General features: G+C 35.9%; 7 protein-coding genes across 10 annotated transcripts; 3 read left to right on the top strand and 4 right to left on the bottom strand.

The window, feature by feature from the left end:
* Positions 1–366: 366 nt before the first annotated feature.
* On the bottom strand, positions 367–2337 carry LOC101900245 (uncharacterized). Of its 2 annotated transcripts, XR_225474.4 has the most exons (4): positions 1632–2337; positions 1245–1379; positions 938–1179; positions 367–884 (listed from the first exon to the last, which is right to left on the bottom strand). XR_225474.4 is itself a non-coding variant. In XM_005177266.4 (3 exons), exons 1-3 carry the CDS (start codon positions 1671–1673, stop codon positions 1024–1026), a joined length of 333 nt encoding a protein of 110 aa, XP_005177323.1. In that variant the 5' UTR covers positions 1674–2337; the 3' UTR covers positions 367–1023. The 2 variants fall into 2 exon arrangements, 1 of the variants encoding a protein (XP_005177323.1); XM_005177266.4 differs by having other exon boundaries at positions 367–1179.
* A 328-nt stretch (positions 2338–2665) lies between these two features.
* LOC101900069 (uncharacterized) lies at positions 2666–4634 on the bottom strand. Of its 3 annotated transcripts, none has more exons than XM_011298158.3 (5): positions 4363–4634; positions 3837–3944; positions 3640–3764; positions 3482–3573; positions 2666–3398 (listed from the first exon to the last, which is right to left on the bottom strand). In XM_011298158.3, the coding sequence occupies exons 3-5, from the start codon at positions 3749–3751 to the stop codon at positions 2781–2783; spliced, it is 822 nt and encodes a 273-aa protein (XP_011296460.2). In that variant the 5' UTR covers positions 3752–3764; positions 3837–3944; positions 4363–4634; the 3' UTR covers positions 2666–2780. The 3 variants fall into 3 exon arrangements, with proteins under 3 accessions (XP_011296460.2, XP_011296461.2, XP_005177322.2); XM_011298159.3 differs by having other exon boundaries at positions 4440–4634; XM_005177265.4 differs by having other exon boundaries at positions 3837–4634.
* A 1849-nt stretch (positions 4635–6483) lies between these two features.
* Positions 6484–8427, bottom strand: LOC101899902 (leucine-rich repeat-containing protein 58). The gene is made up of 3 exons (XM_005177264.4): positions 7660–8427; positions 6990–7206; positions 6484–6927 (listed from the first exon to the last, which is right to left on the bottom strand). Exons 1-3 carry the CDS (start codon positions 8163–8165, stop codon positions 6559–6561), a joined length of 1092 nt encoding a protein of 363 aa, XP_005177321.1. The 5' UTR covers positions 8166–8427; the 3' UTR covers positions 6484–6558.
* Positions 8428–10103: 1676 nt separating this feature from the next.
* On the top strand, positions 10104–10977 carry LOC101899730 (protein canopy homolog 4). Its single transcript, XM_005177263.4, has 2 exons — positions 10104–10352; positions 10410–10977. Exons 1-2 carry the CDS (start codon positions 10144–10146, stop codon positions 10885–10887), a joined length of 687 nt encoding a protein of 228 aa, XP_005177320.2. The 5' UTR covers positions 10104–10143; the 3' UTR covers positions 10888–10977.
* Positions 10978–11137: 160 nt separating this feature from the next.
* LOC101897389 (pH-sensitive chloride channel 2) lies at positions 11138–12904 on the top strand. Its single transcript, XM_005177346.4, has 2 exons — positions 11138–12156; positions 12214–12904. Exons 1-2 carry the CDS (start codon positions 11235–11237, stop codon positions 12783–12785), a joined length of 1494 nt encoding a protein of 497 aa, XP_005177403.1. The 5' UTR covers positions 11138–11234; the 3' UTR covers positions 12786–12904.
* A 109-nt stretch (positions 12905–13013) lies between these two features.
* Positions 13014–18245, bottom strand: LOC101899569 (gamma-aminobutyric acid receptor-associated protein). The gene is made up of 3 exons (XM_005177262.3): positions 18010–18245; positions 13642–13839; positions 13014–13574 (listed from the first exon to the last, which is right to left on the bottom strand). The coding sequence occupies exons 1-3, from the start codon at positions 18097–18099 to the stop codon at positions 13503–13505; spliced, it is 360 nt and encodes a 119-aa protein (XP_005177319.1). The 5' UTR covers positions 18100–18245; the 3' UTR covers positions 13014–13502.
* Positions 14749–17652, top strand: LOC131802294 (zinc finger BED domain-containing protein 4-like). The gene is made up of 4 exons (XM_059122288.1): positions 14749–15499; positions 15554–17060; positions 17118–17267; positions 17336–17652. Exons 1-4 carry the CDS (start codon positions 15186–15188, stop codon positions 17528–17530), a joined length of 2166 nt encoding a protein of 721 aa, XP_058978271.1. The 5' UTR covers positions 14749–15185; the 3' UTR covers positions 17531–17652.
* Positions 18246–18790: the final 545 nt, after the last annotated feature.

Below are 18790 nucleotides of genomic sequence, written 5' to 3'. Positions count from 1 at the left end.
TTTTTGTAATAAAAAGACATAAATAAAAAATGGTTTTGTACAATTTTTTGTTGTTGTTGGAAATAGATTTTATCCAGATGAGGCTAGGTCCACCATAACAGCATTACACTCGATAAAATTAATTCACGCAAGCACTCTGTCAATGTAGTTTACATTTGTTTAACACAAGAAGACTCCTTTAGGTATCAGTTTTTACCTGTTATTGGCTGGCAGCTGCTAATTTTAGACATGGCTTATTTTCAATACACTCCCACAGAAGTCACAGCAAGTATTAATCCATTGCTCTATTCAGCTGTTCGTTTGCATCCAAATCCAAGTCATGTGCGTTTTACCTGAAAGTTCACTGAGTAGAAAAACGCCATAATATGAGTTTTCCAAGATATTCTTGCTTTTATTTTACAATTTTGTGCCCAAACAAACAATAGAGTGTTAATGTTGGGAACTACATTCATATAACAAAAAACATAATTAATAAATAGTGCTCATTGAAGACAAGGTATAAATTCATACATACATATGTCTTAAGTCTTATCGTAAGTATGTAATTTAATTCCTACAGTAATTTAGAATAAATACGACTCTTACAAAACTCGGTCTTCTAAACTAAAACCTTTCTAATACACGTCGTTTGAGAGTACATTATAAAATAAGTCAACTTAGTGTAGGAGATCCATTCATTCGTCATTGACATATTCCAAAAAACACAACCTGATAAATAAACATACACTCATACATGTGTACACGTTATTGGAGATTCGTCCAAACTCAAGACTCCGTATATGATGTTAAGGCATTTCTTTCTTGGTTTTTTTTATATCAAATAACAGATGGTGTAAGGTGTAAAATTATGCTAGCAAATCGATTCAAATGCTGCGAGTGGGGTTCTGAAATGCATGTCGATATATTGAGAGGTCACTTTGAATAAGACAGCCTTTACCATTTGTTTTTATTGCAATCTGAATGGGACTCGAAGTGCATAAAGTAATTTTAAAAAAATACTCCTTCTCTGGCGCTACATTAGTTCTACTTTCGGGCCTTTTTGATTTCCAAGCGCTTTTTCAACACTTGATATGTCAAATGCATTTGCCGCATTTGAAAGCGTATTGATGTGGTGACGTCACGCTGAAGTTGCTGGACCTCTTGTATATCCTTACGAAGATTTATATATTCATTGCGAACCTGTAAACATAGGAACAATCGTTAGATCACTTCACTTCTACGGAATGAACGCTAAAAATGTGTACCTCCGACATTGACTCCAACAACTCTAATACACAAGTGTCATCTATTTCCTCCAAGCTATTGCAATCCAGGCAACGCTGCTCGACTTCGTGAAGTTTATGTGCCATGCAATTTAACTGGGATCCAGCATGAGCCACCTTAAATTGTAATCAAAATACAATGATATGAATGAAATTTCTCCATTTGAGCTCATTAAAAAAAAAACAGATTTTATAAATAAAGTATCTAATTCGTTATCGCTTTCGTACCGAATAAAAGATATGGACGGTGTCAATGGCATGATGATGCCACCATTGGGTGTAACTACTACACTTCTTATATAGGTCAAATGTTAATGTTAAAGCTAAAATGTCAACGATAAAAAAAGAAATTAATTCCTACGTACTTACCGATTTTTCCAGTTCGCTTAAATCTTGATATGATGTCTCCATTTCGACTTATACTCTATTCTTTTTGTGAAAAATTAATGAAAGTATTTATTTTGTGAAGATTTTTGTAAAGATATCCCGTGTTATTGGTATTTTTCAGTAAGCATGTGTGCAAATGTTGTTCTAATATTTCCTCAGATCCAAATTACCACCCAATACTACTTGTATGTAAATTATTAAATATATTTTTTCGGATAGGTTCCTACACTGAATTCTTCCTGCATAGTTTTCTGTTTTCTCCAGTTTCCAAACTATTAATACAACACACAGGACTTTGCTTTTTATACCAACTGCTGTTGGTTGTGTATGTGAACTGAGCTGAACTTTGCTCTCTACGTTATTGGCTGATTAACTTTCTAGTGGTTCCTTTTTCTCATGTCTCCCAACAATGATACATTCGTGTATACAGCATCTCTTTGTTGATAAGGGAAATTTCTTATCTATGGATACTGTCTAGAGCCGGCATTTATGCTGCTGCAATAGCATTAGCTCTCCCCAAAAGCTTCTTCTCTCTACGCACAATGTCTCTCCGAGAGACGTACTAGTTATTTCCTTCCGAGTTGTGTAGACAAACGTTCATAAAAGTAGTTGTAAACAAAAATAAACCCAGTTGTACAAAACTCTCTCTCACTCGCGTCCTTTCTAAGGACATGCGGTCGTGCAATTGCCTTTTTGTTTACAAAGTTTCTTCGATTTGTTTACAAAAATGAAAAGTGTTTGGTATCTTATTGTTTACAATCATAATGGGGAATGCTAACAAGAAAGTTGGATACCTGTATAGACACGTGCGCTTTGCGCATATACGGAACAAATATATTCTAGGCGCTTAGGGAAAGCAAAAATATATCCCGAGTCAATTGACGTAATATTTACATTACCGTTTTTGTAATTACCCTTTTAATAACTTCCGCTTCAATCCACCTTGTTTAAGTGACCCAATTTTTCCGACATTCTAATTGCAATTTGCAAAAGAGAAAGCAATGAAAAGGCAGATATACTCGAAATCACATCAATATAATTGCACTATATATTTATTTAACAATATATATACAAACAGATACATAAAGACTTATTTTAGATTCCCTGATTAAAAATGTTACCCCGCCAATGTTATAATTCTCCTCTCTGTTCCGATGTGTCTTGATCCTTAGCAATGGGCTTCATGTAATACAGACAGTATTCTTTTTTCAATACTTGATGTTTCCCCATCTCACATGTGAAACGTATTCCGCGCTCCTTGTAGTCCAGGAAGCATCTCATAAAGTGTCTATTGGTTTCATGGACATTGGGATGTTCCAAATATTCTGCAATCGGCATCCACTGTAATTTAGCTATCTCTCGCTCACATCGACGTAAATCTGATGACTTGGGTGTCAAGGCGACCACGCAATATATGTCGGAACACCCAAATATGCCACCGTGGGCATGGCGTAAACTTATTACGGTATTGAATTCGCATTCAATGCCTGTTTCTTCGCGCACTTCTCTTATGGCGGCATCAATTATGTTTTCTTGCGGCTCGGCATATCCCCCGGGTAATTTCCAACTGTTTGGTATTAAAGAAAAACGTTCGCACACCACCAACACTTCATTGTTTTCGTTGACGACGAGGCCACCGACACCTAGCATTGTGTGTGCATAGGCGGGTATATTTTCATATTCATCCTCGGGCAGCCATCGGAAAAGGACCACATATCCCTGCTTGGCATGATGAAATTCAAAACCAGCCTAAAAACGAATAAAGAATACCTCATTTAGCCAAACATGATCCATTTGTTTATAAGATTATCGAGAAATAATTATCCTTTTACTTTTGTCAAATGAGGCACCCAAGAAGAGTGTTCTGTTTTTACACTAAACCAAATTGCCCGCCGTTTTTGCGCCTTCCAATATTGCAAAGATTCTGTAATTAATAAGAATCGTCACACAACCTGTTGCAGATACATCGAATTACTGATTATACACTTACTTTCCAGCTTTTCGGGGAAATTTTCTGCATCTTCGAACTCTTTATGCGAGTCCACGGTGACACCATTAAATCGGTCCAACAGACCCTTAAACACCTCAGGAGGAGCATCCATTATGCTCTGATACCTTGACAATTCAAAGAAAAGCTCGTTTTAGTCGATATGTATGTACACCCAGGCGAACTATGTAAGCACTTACTTGTGAAAATAGCTGCTAGAATTTCTTTGTGTATGACTCAAGTTTTGAATTGGGACTTTGCAGTTAATCAATGTCGCCGAGTATTGTCTGTTTAACGATATGCCTGTTCTGTAGACGGATTTAACAATTTGCCAACTACAAAGACTCTTTGCACCAGGCGACATTTAATAAACAAGTGGATAATGGGTCGAGACTGACGGACAATTCGGTCACTACCAAGGATGGTAACATACGGGCAAAGCCTGTTCTTGATGCAATTCCACAGGATATAGAATCTACTTTCCCCCCGAACAGGTGTTTGGAAAGTTTCAACCAAATACAAGATAAGACTTAAATGGCACAACGTCACAACTACCAGCAACAATCTAAGGGCGAACAATGAATGACGCCTTGTCTAGCCCACAACAGTCTACACACAAAACTAAAGCTAACAAGCAATAAACAAATACTAAGTGAATCTATTACTATCAAAAACGATAAGCCTAAGTAGGTTATGTAAATTGTGAATTATTGTATTTTTGCCTACAAAGAATGATTGTTTTTCTCGTTGACTAGAATTATCTCTATTGTTTTATGAGGTTAAAAGAGAATAGTTTAAAGTACTTCTCAAACGCGCGGCATTTTCAATCAGCTTATTTAAAATTTGACTAACGTATACACTAAGGACAGGAATCAGGAGTTATAGTTCAAGAGTGATGGACATGGAAAAACCGAGTTGTGTCGTTCTCAAGGTGGGATAATTCTTCTTCTACCATGGTCGTTCTGAATGTTCTGAGGCGAACTAGTTCAGAGGAACTATTCCATGAAATGAACTATCGGAACTATAACCAGCTTCGTTGCCGTTCTGATATCTTTGGCATATCTCTTTCTCATATGCTCTGTTCCAGTACCTGCAAGAATCCCCTAGTTTTGCAATTTTTTTTCGATATCATAAAGGAAAAATCGGTTATCATAGTAAAAACTTTTACATTTTTTCAGTTCTGGAACAGACCAATAATTAAAAATAATAATTTTTCAACTCGTTTACCGCTAGTAATTTGGACTGGTACGGCACAGGAAACTCGTCGGTTTTCAGGGTTACTGTAACTAGTTCCACAGTGCAAACATCTGTAAACTTTAACATGAGGATGTCATTGGTAATCAATTGTCGCATTTTGCTTTGCCTGTAGATGGTATAATACTAGTTCCAGATTTACAATCATATACCAATGACTAAAGACTAACCCCTACCCAGTCCCCGGTTCGTATAACTTTTTTGTTGGTTGGTTTTTGGTGGTGTATTTTTGTTTTTAGCAACTGTCGCTTTTCGTTTACTTTTGGTTTCCTTCGCATTACTTAGGTACACATTTTGCACTTGTAAGCTTATAATTAGTAATGTACTAACGAAATTGAGTTAATTGGAATATTCATTGCCAGCGGGTTGTTGGTCAGGGACTCAAAATTTATATATTCTCTCCAAAAACATATCTGTTTACGTTTAGGTCTAGCTCATAAACATCGATACCTCTTAATTATCTAAACTAGGAATGTTCCGATCAAATCCACTGAAATTACACATTTCGACATACATATGTATTGGTTTGTTTCAGAACCACAAGAGTGTAAAACTTTTTATTACGATAACTGTTTTTCCCTTTTGTGATATGAAAAAAAAATCTTACAGGTGTTGGAACAGTGCAGATATTCGGATATTCGATTTAATTGATTATAAACAAGGTAGGACATCAAATGTTTCCAGTATTTTTTATTCTCGGTATAAAAATGTTCAAAACCTTTCTCATCTTTTTGATAAAAAGACAACATCAAGTTACATTTCGTATCAAAACTGAAAATATTGAGAGCAAGATTCAAACGCAAATGCAGAAGAACGCAGTATTTCACCAGTTGCTGATGGTTATAATCATTTTCCAACAGCTTTTCTGTTAACTTTAGTTTTGCTTTTTCTCAACTATATAATTTCATAATCAGCTCAAAATGCTAAAATCATAATAAAAATCTCAAGCGTTGTCTCAAATTTGGTTTTTCGATATGAAGTAGTGGTTATACTAAAATTTTGAAGCATTACATCCCGAATCTCGAAAAATTCATTAATTTCTTCATACGTTGTGCATTTAATTTTTCGATTTTTTTGTAGATATATAAACTAATTTATAACACAAATATTTGTTGCATAAAATTTTAAATGCACACATGTAGCAGATATTTACAGTCATGTTATCAATTTGAATAATGAAGTTGATATTTGCTCTGTTCCAGAACCTAAAGAAACTACTAGTTTTGCTTTTTCTGATATCATGAAGGAAAAATCAGTTATCGTACTAAAAATTTTACATACTTGCAGTTCTGAAAAATATTAATTGTAAAAATGCCATGACAGAGTATCAAAACTACTTTCCAACAAATGAGTGATCTAGAGACAAAATGGACTGCATCCCAGCCGTAACACGCCCTTCGCAATCATGTGGCTCTTCGGCATTAAAATTTTTGCATGTGCCATGTAGCCTCCTACAAGGCTTGTGATACATTTTGACATTCCAAGAGGGTTTTTAATAATGATATAAACGGGTTGACCGATAATGATATCGAGTATTTTACATAACAATCGACAACAAAACCCTTTATATATTCTAGCAATAAAAAACCTTCGTAGCCTTAAATGCTCGGCTGTATATATATTTTTTGCTATCAGTTAGATTATAAACAATTAATCGTTATTTTTCATTCAACCCAATAAGACCTTTCGCAACATATATCCACTTGCGTTGCTACTAGACTGCCGTCTGGGATCCTCCTCGTGTTCGATGCATTTGGAAGAGCATAAGTATTGAAGCAAGGGAACACGATACTTGCCACAGAAATCCACAAATTTTATATGTTCCACACGATTATCGAAGAACACACCTTTACAGTTCGGATTCACACAGCAATTTGCACACTTCAAATATTCAAGGGTAGTTTGAGGTACATCTCCAGGCTGGACTTCTACACCTGTTGTTTTAACAATTCTTGCGGCCAATTCCATTAGTGTTGGGGGATTTAGGGCCATATCTTGAACAAATCGCACGACCAATGGATTATCACGTAGACTTAGCTGTAAATAGGAAACCATTTATAAATGCATATGTTTTTGAAGTGGTATATGTGTTTGGGTACCTCAGCTAGGTTTTTCAAAGCTACAATGTCCCTTGGCAAATGTTTTAGGCGATTCTTGTGCAGCAATAATGACTTCAGCATTTTCAAACGGGCAATGCTTGTGGGTAGATTCTCGATAAGGTTATCACAGAGAACTAAAGCCTGAAGTTGACTTAAAAGCCCAACCGATTCGGGGACTTCTGTTATAAGATTTCCTCCCATCGACAGGACCTGAAGGCTAAAATAAGAAATTATTAATTAATTTTTTTTAAGAACTCGAGCGGTATATTGGAAATGTCGGTTGTTAGCCGTAAAGTTCTGCTTTAAAGATTATTGAAAAATTATTGTTTTAAGCCTTGTAATCTCTGGAAATTTGGAATGGCATAAGACATTTCACTCCAGTTGGAGACATGCGAAACCAAAAAAGGAAAATAAGCTGCAAAATATAAAGACAGCGAAAAAACAATACTCAAGCCGTATCAATAAACAGATTTTGGAGAATATAGAGACTTTTCATTGTATTGATGACCCGTACTGAAAAGATTATCAATTGGGTTTATTATTACTCAGTTTAAACATGTGTATATGTATGTACTGTTAATACACACAAACGTGTTTTTTACGCCAATTAACTAATTTCACCATCGCGGTATTATGTGAAAACCAACTTGAATTGTGTATTGAAACCAACCTTTGCATTTTCCATATGTCTTTGCTGATAGCTGTTATTTGGTTACCGCCAATATATAGGTACTTCAATTGCTTCAATTCGATAACTTGTTCTGGGAAGTGTGTGAGGAGATTTCCACTCAAATTCAGTTCCTTCAGTGGGCTCTGTTGACTTTTCAAGGCATTGAATGATTTGGGTAAAGACTGATTTGTCAGTTGGTTATTCTTCGCCACTAATGTCACCAAAAATGGCAGTTGGGCTATGGCTTCGGGTAATTCCGTTAAACAATTCTGGCTCAAATCCAAAGTTCTTAAATTGACAAAGGTTTTTATTGTTGCCGGTAGATATTTCAGTCGATTATGGTTGAGCAGAAGAATTTCTATGTCCTTTTGGGATTTAAGTCGTTGCTTAGTTTCGGAATAAAGGTCATCCTCTAGACTAATTTCCTGGAGGTTCATTCGGCTGTAATCCAGAGTCTTTTGTTCACGAGAATCGGTATCACTGCTATCCGATGTATACACCTCCATCTTGGAACTATTTTGTGGGTCTTTTGAAACGAATGCTTACTTGAGCTGTGAATTTACATTAAACTGGGAACAGACTTTTACATTGTTTAGATGGAAGGATGGATGGTAATAAAAACCACTGGAATTCGTTTGACTTCAATTTTTCGTTACGTAAGACAGCTCGTATCCCGTCCGTATTTTAAAGCTTACGATTTCCGAATGATTACTGCAAGTATTTGCTTTCTTTGTTTGAGATGGAGCTCTGTATGATTTTAATCTTAGCTAGTCAGACAGAAATATCAGCGCTATTAAGTCGAAAGATTCTGTGGCCGTTCGTATGTATGTATACATATGAATACAAACTATGGTTGTACGTTTGTTCGAGCATCATCATCATCTGGTTTTTGGTGTTGGTGTTATGTGCGACATTCGCACCACATCTGTAAAAGGTAACAAATTAATGTGTATATTAAGGGTGAGCAGATGCCAAGCTATTCCATCTGGAAGACTCTTTACATCCTGGAGGACTTAGTGAAGAATGACTGGGCAATTAGGATCTCATATCAACGTTTAATTTTCACTTAATTCACATTTGTAAACGCAAAGTATTCCATCTGCAGTATTCTAACGGTCCACAGTGTATTTCACTGATAACACTATCAGCGATTGTTTTTCTTAAATTTTCTAAAAGTTTGCAAAGTCATCAATCGAATAGGTATTTAACTAAAAATATATGATTAATGTATATTTTTCTGTTTTATTTGTTTGTTTACTAATAAACATATTCAAATCAAATAATCAATATTCATAATATTCATTCAAAATTAAGTGATGCAAATTTTACCCATGAGCATCCCCCTGGTATTTAACTTTTTACTTAATTTGCCATTCAATAGCATAAACGGATTGCATAATGCCTATTGCAAAAGTTGATGTAAAATATACATACAAAGACTGTGTTAAGTTCGACCGTGCCGAACTTGTTATACCCTTCACCATGTGAAAACCTAAATTGTGGCCCAACCCGGTGCCCTAAAAATCTCTAACACTTTTTATCAGATTGCCTTTTTAATGATTACGAACCCAACATACAAAATTTCTATATTTGAGGAATATCGCTAAATGGAGGTCATTACAAGACCTTGATGTGCATCGAACAATTTTTAACGAGGATGTATTTTAAATTATTATTCTTGGAAGCTGAAAATTTCACATTCATCATAAATTATAGCAAAGCCGAGTGGCATGGTTTTAAGAACTACATTGCCGATCGAATCATTCAGTTGCCGCTCCCCTCATGTTGCAGTTGGTGTAAATAGGAATGGTGATTAATGTCAAAGTATATGCCATGCCACGATGCCAAGCTGGCTATATAAAATCACTTTACGTCAGGAGAACTTTTGGAAATAGATGAACATCGTATCATCAACCCGCGATCATATCTAATCAACAGCTCTCATTTTGGATATCACAATTTAAGGCCAATCATTTGGAATCTGTTTGGAGGAAGGAGGAGGTGAGAGGGATGCTTAATACATACCCTTAAAATGTCGCGGAACTCTCCAGCCACCATCCATTAGACGGAGAACGAAAATACATGTTCGAATAGGTATCCTAGCTTTGCCAAAAAGTGTGTCTCAAGTTCTGTAAATTCATAGTTTGAAACTCCCTTCCATGACTGATTAGACGTTTAGAATCATACTGATTAGCCTTCTTTAAATCTACAAGACAGCCAGTTGACATGTCACAAATTATGAAGCTCCAGCATGGACATTGTTTTTGAATGACACTCATTGGAGTTGAGCGATGTATTGTTTAACAAAAATAAAAGAATATTTAATAAATTACTTAAAAATAATTTCATTAAAAATTTTTGATTTCTGCAGGTTGTCTACCTGTTTAATTTGCCTTTTGTCCATCTAATGAACGAAAGAGCCGTATATAGCTCCAATGGTTCTCTTTACGGAATAGTTACATTGAACTCTCTGATATCCAAGTAATGGAAAAGGAATCCATTCCAAGCAATATGTTGAAATTGTTCGGGCTGGTTATATGCATTTCTCTAACAACATATGCTCTTGCCACAACTCCCGAGGAAGAACAGGGAGTACGATTTGCCAGCAAGTGTGAGACATGCAAGATCCTTGCCACAGAACTACAAGAACGTCTTTCAGAGACCGGCAAGTCTCACGATGTCATTGAAACAGGGTAAGGGATGGATTGTACAAGCTAGTGGCCTTTTGTTGCTAATTGCGTCTAAATTAGCTACTCCGTAGATGACGTCAAGCCCAAAAAGAGGACAGAGTATCGTCGAAGTGAGTTACGTTTGCTGGAATCACTGGAAAATGTTTGTGACAGGATTTTGGAGTACAACCTGCACAAGGAACGCAGCGATAGCACTCGTTTCGCCAAAGGCATGTCTGAAACATTTAAAACATTACATGGACTGGTGGATAAAGGAGTCAAAGTGGATTTGGGAATACCATTAGAATTGTGGGACAAACCGCCCGTAGAAGTTACGCACATGAAGAGTCAGTGCGAGGATATGTTGGAGACATATGAGGACGCAATTTACGAATGGTATTTCCATGAACAAGATCAGAAGGGTTTAATCGACCATTTGTGTGCCGAGCAAGTTTTGCACGAAAACGACAAGAAATGTTTGAAGGAAACCGTACAAGGTGTTGTTGGGAAGAACAAACCCAACAAGGATGTTAAAGGTGATAGAGGAGGGGAACTGTAACTCTGAGATTCTCATAAGCGAGCATTTAATTCCATTTTATATACTATTTATTTCTAAATAAAGATGCATACAATTGTAAGGAGATCAAAAGACATGTTTGTTATGTGTTGGCAAGGTATGGGCTCTGTATCTGTAAAATGTACCAACCTTGGCATCAAGCTTACGACTTGTACGATTTGAATAATGAGCGGAATTGAATTGATTTGCCATCTCAAATTTTAGTCTTATACAAAAACCGTTAGTTTTCAACAGGTTATTATTAATGGTGTGTTGGCTGGACATCTCGTGTAGTCTGTGTGTTCGTTGCACTTGTTAAAGGTCAATTGTGTTGTTTCCCGGCTTTAGGAATGAGAAAATTAATAGTGCTGCTTGTTTTTGTTTGTTGTACAAATTGTGCCGAACCAGATTGTCCTACTCTCCTTGACGCCGACAACCTGTCCCAAACGCAACTGCTTGAGAGGTTAACACATGGCTGCCGCTACGATCGCCTGGAGAGGCCAATTACATATTCAGAGTCAGGCAATCGACTTCCTGTGGACGTTTACGTTCGGTGGTATGTCTATTTTATGCAGAACTTGGAAGCCCACGATTTGCAGTTTAAAATCCATGCTCTCCTGCAACTGCGTTTTCTCGATCCTCGTTTGACTTTTCGCAAAGTTGCGCCCAAACGCAAGCAACCCATACTAGGCGAAAAGCCGTTACGTGATAATCTATGGGTACCGCACATATTTTTAGCCAACGAAAGAGATTCCAGCATAATGGGCACCAATGAAAAAGATATTCTAACCTCAATCTCTCCCGATGGAACGGTAATCATTTCCAGTCGAATAAAGGCCACCTTGTACTGCTGGATGAATTTGCAGAAATTTCCCTTTGACGAGCAGCACTGCTCTACGTATTTGGAAAGCTGGATGTACAATACATCGGAATTGATATTGCACTGGGAACAGAAGCGGCCGATCACTTTCGATCCAGATCTGCATCTGACAGAGTACATTCTACAACAGGCTTGGAGCAATGAGACTGTGATTAATGCAGACTTGAACGATCTCCGTCACGGAGCGTTTGCGGGTAATTACAGTTCGTTGGGGTTTACAGTACATTTTACGAGAGAAGTAGGCTTCTACATCATGGATTACTTCCTGCCATCAATGTTGATTGTGGGAATATCATGGGTTTCGTTTTGGTTGCAAGCTGACCAGGCGCCTCCCCGCATTATGCTAGGGACCTCTACAATGCTGACTTTCATAACATTAGCATCGGCTCAAGGTTGGTAAAAATACTTTTGTTACTCTGATTTGTCCTTATCCTGACGAGTATTTATAGGTAAAACATTGCCCAAGGTGAGTTACATCAAAGTGTCGGAGGTGTGGTTTCTCGGGTGCACCCTCTTTATTTTTGGCAGTTTATTGGAATTTGCTTTCGTCAACACAATTTGGAGGCGTAAGCAGAATGTGGATGTAAAATCTATGAGCAGTAGGCACATCTTAAAATCAACTCTTTCACCGCGGCTGTCAAGGCGGAAAGCACGCTCGCGTTCTTTTTCAACAGGTACTCTGGGCACCGACAGCATTTCCCTGACTGGAGCCCCAAAGTTCAATAACTACTTAACGGTGCACAACTTTCCAATTACCACAATCAATGAAAATGAGACCGAAATGGATAATGTGTCGAAGGTGACATCTTTCACCACCGCTCCCAATAGCCAAAAAATGGATGTCGGCCTCTTGGAAGATGGCAACAGCAGCAATGGCAATAATGGGGAAAGTAAAAACGGCTGGACTACGCTTACACCCCAACAAATATCGCAATGGATCGATGCCAAGGCCCGTGTATTGTTCCCAATGTCCTTTCTAGTGTTCAATGCGTTCTTCTGGACCTTTGTGTACATATTTTGAATTTATGTCCGCTTTGTAAAGTCTATTTTAATTTTTATAACGTTCTTTATTTTTATCCCAATTTTATTGTTATTTTTCTGTATATCTTAAGATCCAAATATATTTTTGTTTGTACGATACTTTGTCGTTTTATATTTTTTGAGGAACAGAAATTAGGTATGGATATTTAAATTGTGTCTGAACTCTCCGGCTAACAACTATTACAATAAGAATGAGAAGACATGTTCGTATAGGTATCCTAGGCATTTATTTATACTTTCATTATGGGTAATTTAAAAATATATACTTATGATTTGTAAAAAATACATAATATGCACATTTTAATAGAGGCTGGAAAACCGCTCCAGAAAGTTAAAACGTGTTCAGGCAATTATAATGGAACTCAATAAACTCTTCCACCAACAAAATCGATAGTAAATATGCTCATAGAAAATGTGCATATCTTTTTGAAATTTTGAAATGATAATAGTAATGAATTATAACTAATACTATAACTAAGTGTTTTTTAAGATTAGATGCGAATTCGTTTAAAAGATCAGTATATATATATTTTTTTTGCACATATGTTAATGTTCTCTAGCGTTCCTTTTTAATCGTTCTTGCCGCAAAGACTCCAGACAAAGAATTTTCATATATATGCGTGCTTAATTTTAACTTGTTTTTGTAATTTTCAGTTTTTTTTAATCACACTCCAGAGCAAACAAACAAATGTTGCATTTAGCGCCTGCCGCCGTAAACATTCTCGTCAGAGTAGGCAATGTAAAGGAAATAATCTTCTTCGTGGTGTTCCTAAAATCGAGAAAAGGCAAATAAGAATAGTGCACATGTGCAGTAGTCTACCATTTAAACAACAAACCTGATACAAAGAACCCATTGTGGCCGATGTTGGTGGAATTACATTGTTCACGAAGAAAAATAGGGCATCTTCTGGTCGCAATTGAATACGTTTGCGAATCAAGAAATAAAATTGTCCAACAGTCAAGTCTGAAGGTACTAAATACTTTTTCTTATCCAAATCGCCAATTCGTGCTTTGGGTGCCTTCTCTACAATTACCTAGAATAGAAAAAAAATAGAAACATACATTTTATTATTATTGAAATTCATACGTGGTTCCATCTACTTCTGTAAGAAAGACATTGTTGTAACATGTAAACAAATCCAATTCTTTTGTAAATAAGTGCACAGACAACAAATTGCTCTTTACGCCTAGTTTCGATATATCACGTTTCGTACTTTATTGTTTCACAAAGTCATGAAATTAATATTGTTGTAGTGGTGAGGTGTTATTCCAATGTGTACGGCACATTCCATACGTAAGGCAAAATTGAAAATGAAAGCAAAACACAAATAGAGAATAGACAACGACTACGAACATGTAATAATTCTAAGACTATGTAATTAAAATGTTGCCATAACTGAACAAGTAGGGAATTGAGAGGATAGAGAATTTATTTGGAAAGGTAGTTAAGAACATCGAAGAAGAACCCTTCCCTAAGGAATACATTATTTAAAGTCACAAATCTAGAGATTGGCTGTCTGCTATGAGAATCATTCGAGATCTATAAATTATGCGAAGCATCATTCTTAGTATACTATCAGCCAACAATACGGACAACATAGGCACTTAATAAAGGAACAAAGTATAAACGAAAGATATTTGCGTTATCTACTATTGACTTGCTATTGCTATAGCAAGTTAAACAAGTTCGATTGAAATCACTATTTTGTATGAGTCAACATGTTTGCATGTAGGTAGGTATGTTGTTCGTATGAATGCGCAAAGGCCATCGAAAAGTAAAATCATTGACATTTGCCAGAATTAATATCCTAACGAGAATTATTTAATAACCTATGCATATTATAAGCTCTATACTAAAAATGGACTAGGTAGTTGTTTACGCATTTGTTTTGTTTTGGCTTATTTTCTATTTCAGCTACTGCGCACACAGAGCACGAAGCCGATCGGCTCGCAGTCGGCGTGCAGCCGCCGCCGACTTTTTTTAAGTGATCTGAGCCGCCGCTGATGTATGCGGCTCTCATCGGCTCAAATTTTTAGCCGACTGAGTCGGCTAAGCCGTTGAAAAATATAAATTTATACAGCAAATTTGTATAAATATGTCTTTTAATCTTATCGATAAATTAACATATTATAATGCTCATTATTGGACGATAATTTACATTGTGCGCTCGTCTTCGAGAGGCTAAAACGTGTAGGCTATTTATATTAATTATACCCTACACCACATAGTGGTAAGGGTATTATGACTTTGTAGATTTGTTTTTTTTATCACAAAACCTTTGGCAACCTTTTGTAACTTACGAATTTTTTATGGAGTGGCAACCATATTTTTTGCCAAAGATTCGTTGTGTTTTTGCTTGTTCAAAGAAAAGAATGCAAAATGTGCCAAAGGAATATTAAAAATTATTTTTCCGCTAACCGAAAGGGTCAAACAGTTTTGACTAAATCAGAATCCGATTCTGACGAATCTGTTGATACTGAAATCAATATTTCTCCATATGCAGATGTATCTCGATATGAAGATCCTTTTAAAAAGAAAAATGAATTTAAAAATTTGGCAAAGGTTGTTGTAAATGAAGGTGGTATATCAATGTGTTGGAAATATTTTGGTGATCTCTATTTTAAAAAGAGGCATATTCTTCAAAAATATAAATTTTGCAAATTGTGTTTGGATGAAAAGACCAATTTAAAAAGGTAAGAATTTCTAATTTTTTCCATTCGCATGTGTGTAAATGTTTATGATTTTAGTTTTGGAAAATCAACATCAACCACAAATTATATGAACCATCTACGAGCTGTACATAACTTGGACGTGAAATCTTTAAATAACCTGAAAAGTTCAACAATGACACAAAATGCATTGAAATCCTCAACAAGTTGTAACAACAAACAACAAAATGCTCGCCGGGTCGCCGAAATGTGCTGTTGGGATTTGCAACCGTTTAAAATTGTTGAAAGGCCAGGATTTAAGAAATTGGTATCTTTCTTAAACCCAAAGGCTATATTCCCCACAGATAGGACAATAGCTACGACGGCTTTAAACGATGTTTATAACATATATTTGGACCACGTAAAAACAAGCCTTAAAGAGTCGCCCAAAAATGTTACACTTGTATTGGATATGTGGTCAGATAAACATAAGCACTTGTCTTACATAAACATAAAAGTGCATTTCTGCCAAAATTTTCAAATGCAAATTGTAACGCTCAAGACAGAGATCTTTCCACGACCTCACACTGGACTAGCAGTTGTAGAAAAAATTGAAGAAGCTTTATGTGAATTTAATCTGTTGGAAAAAAACATATGTGCTGTTACTGATGGTGGAAGCAACATCGTTTCAGCTTTAAAAATTAAAAATATACCAAGATATGGTTGTATGGCTCATGTTTTACACAGATTTTTGATGGAAGATATACTAAACAACAAGTCATTTGAAAATATTAATAACATAATATCAAAATTAAAAAAAAATTATGGCAGCTTAATGTATAGCTATGAAGAAATATCAAATATTCAAAATATGGAGGAACAAAACGATTTAGAAAAAATATTTACAGAGGTTGAAATAATTTTGGAGAGTTTGGATAGTTGCGAACAATTTCCACATGGAGATGACTATTTTACTGAACAATATGAAGCAACTTTAAACGTCAAGCACCACACCTCTTTGAAAAATTCCGTTGCAACACGTTGGAACTCTCTGCTTGCAATGATTCAAAGCTATACGAATAATATATCCACTATAAATGTAGCATTAGTTAAAGCTAAAAAGGAACTGTTAGTGATTGGGACAATGGAAAAGCAAATTATAACGGAATTTGGCACGTTTTTAAAATTTTTTGAGGACGCCACAAAACACCTTCAAGGCCAAGATTATCCGACGATATCTTCGTGTATTTATTTTCAGGAATCCATTATGTCCTCATTGAAGAAAGAAGAAGAAAAAGCGTCTTTTGAATTAACAATCAATTTATGCAATTTCGCTGTGCAAAACTTCACGAAGCGATTCAAAGTATATAGAATGTATGTTGTAGCTGCGCTTATGGACCCATGCCAAAAAAACTGGCCTGTTTTAGATAAATATATACTACAGATACCCAAACAATCGCCAAACTCCTTGGAACTTGTGCATGATGTTCTGTCCCCAATTTCCAAGGAGAACTTGATTATGGAAGAAATTGAAAAATTAAAGGAAATCGATGACACATTATTAAATGAGCCATCAACGAGCACTGAACCAAATGCAAAAAAACAGGTATTATGTTTTAATAAATGTAAAGGTAAACTTAACTGACGTATATTTTACTTGCAGAAAATATCAGCTAGTCGTCAAAGAATGTTGGAATTTATGGGACCATCGCCTTCTAATGTACAAAATAACGTAGAGTTAGAAATAAGAAAATATTTGGAAATGAAAGTCGAGGCGGTTGAGCCTCTAGATTGGTGGCGACAGAACAAACAAGTACGTTAAAGATTCACATCTTAAACTTGTTTTAAGCAGGTTACGTTTTGACCATTTACTTTTTATAGATCTTTCCAAATGTTGCTACTGTAGCAAATATGTGCTTTGGAATTCCAGCCACATCAGCATCTTCAGAGCAAGCATTTTCATATGCCGGGAATTGTGTAAATGCAAAGAGAAGCAGCCTGCATCCGGCAACAGTAAAGAAACAATTGTTTGTTCACGATAACAAGGCAGTCGTCGAACCATTTTTATCAAATTAAAGTATTTTTATTAATTTTTAATGAGCAACAAATGTGCATATAAACTTATATTTTCATTTTTATTTTAAATTAAATGAATTGACAGTTATTAAAACAACCGAAATTATTTGTTCACGTTAAAGTCGTCGTCTGTAGCCGACTTTTAGCCGCCGCCGGCCGTATATTGCTTTAGCCGCCGCCGCCGATTTTCTTTCGGCTGCAGTCGACTTTTAGCCGCCGCCGACTTTTTTATGCTTAGCCGCCGCCGCCGAGAATTTCACATCGGCTTCGCCCTCTGATCCAACTGTAATTTCATTATTTTTATGACGCAATTTTGTAGAATATATTTAAATTTTCTAAGATTTTCATTATTTGTCATTGCAAACTCTATCTAATTTGACCTCCTACAATGACTTGGGACAGTTTCTCGCCTTTTAGGAAAAAAAAATCGACAACACAAAGAAAAAATACATATAAACACACAACAAAATATTACTTACAGGTACACGGTCGGGGTATTTTCTGCGAATTTTATCACCTTCAGCACGGCGCTTCTCAAAAACATGTTCCTCCTTATACATGAACTTCATTTTGTTGCTTTTTAACTTTTCTTCAAAATTAGAGAATTATTTTCAAACGTAGCAGTTTCTATTTGGAAAACGACTTGTTCTGACTTTGACTTTCTTTATTAAACTAAATTCTTCCCTAAAATTCGACGTACTCGGTCGACGTATTTCACCACACAAGTAAACCACATAGAGCGATACCTAAATTTCGACGTACTCGGTCGACGTATTTCACCACACAATTAAACACATACAGCGTTACCTAAAATTCGACGCACTCATCGACGTTTTCCACCACACAAATAAGGCGCATGTATTCATAGGCATTTTTCACAAATACGTTGGCCATATGAAATTCAGAGTTTTTAAAATAATATAAATATTATAATATTATTGCAAAATATAACAATTGCATGAAGTTTAAAATCTAACAATTTTTACAACGTTATAACCTGGTAGATTTTAATATATGGACTGGCGAATTCGGGTAGTTCTTAAAGTTGAGGCATGTTTTAGACTATATATTCCTCTATATATATTCCTAAAAAAATCCCACCGTAATAGAAATTAATATTTTTCAGAAGCAAACACGTATATTTGTAATCCATTTTTGATTTTGAGTCCCCGTTTCATTTTCATCGATTAACTTGTATTGTGTTTTGATTCAGCATTCTTTAAGCTCTTAACAATGCCTATCAAAATTTCACCAAAACGA

Source organism: Musca domestica, unplaced genomic scaffold, assembly GCF_030504385.1.
Source record: "Musca domestica strain aabys unplaced genomic scaffold, Musca_domestica.polishedcontigs.V.1.1 20, whole genome shotgun sequence".
Taxonomy (NCBI): domain Eukaryota; kingdom Metazoa; phylum Arthropoda; class Insecta; order Diptera; family Muscidae; genus Musca; species Musca domestica.
This window is presented reverse-complemented; position numbering and strand designations above follow the sequence as displayed.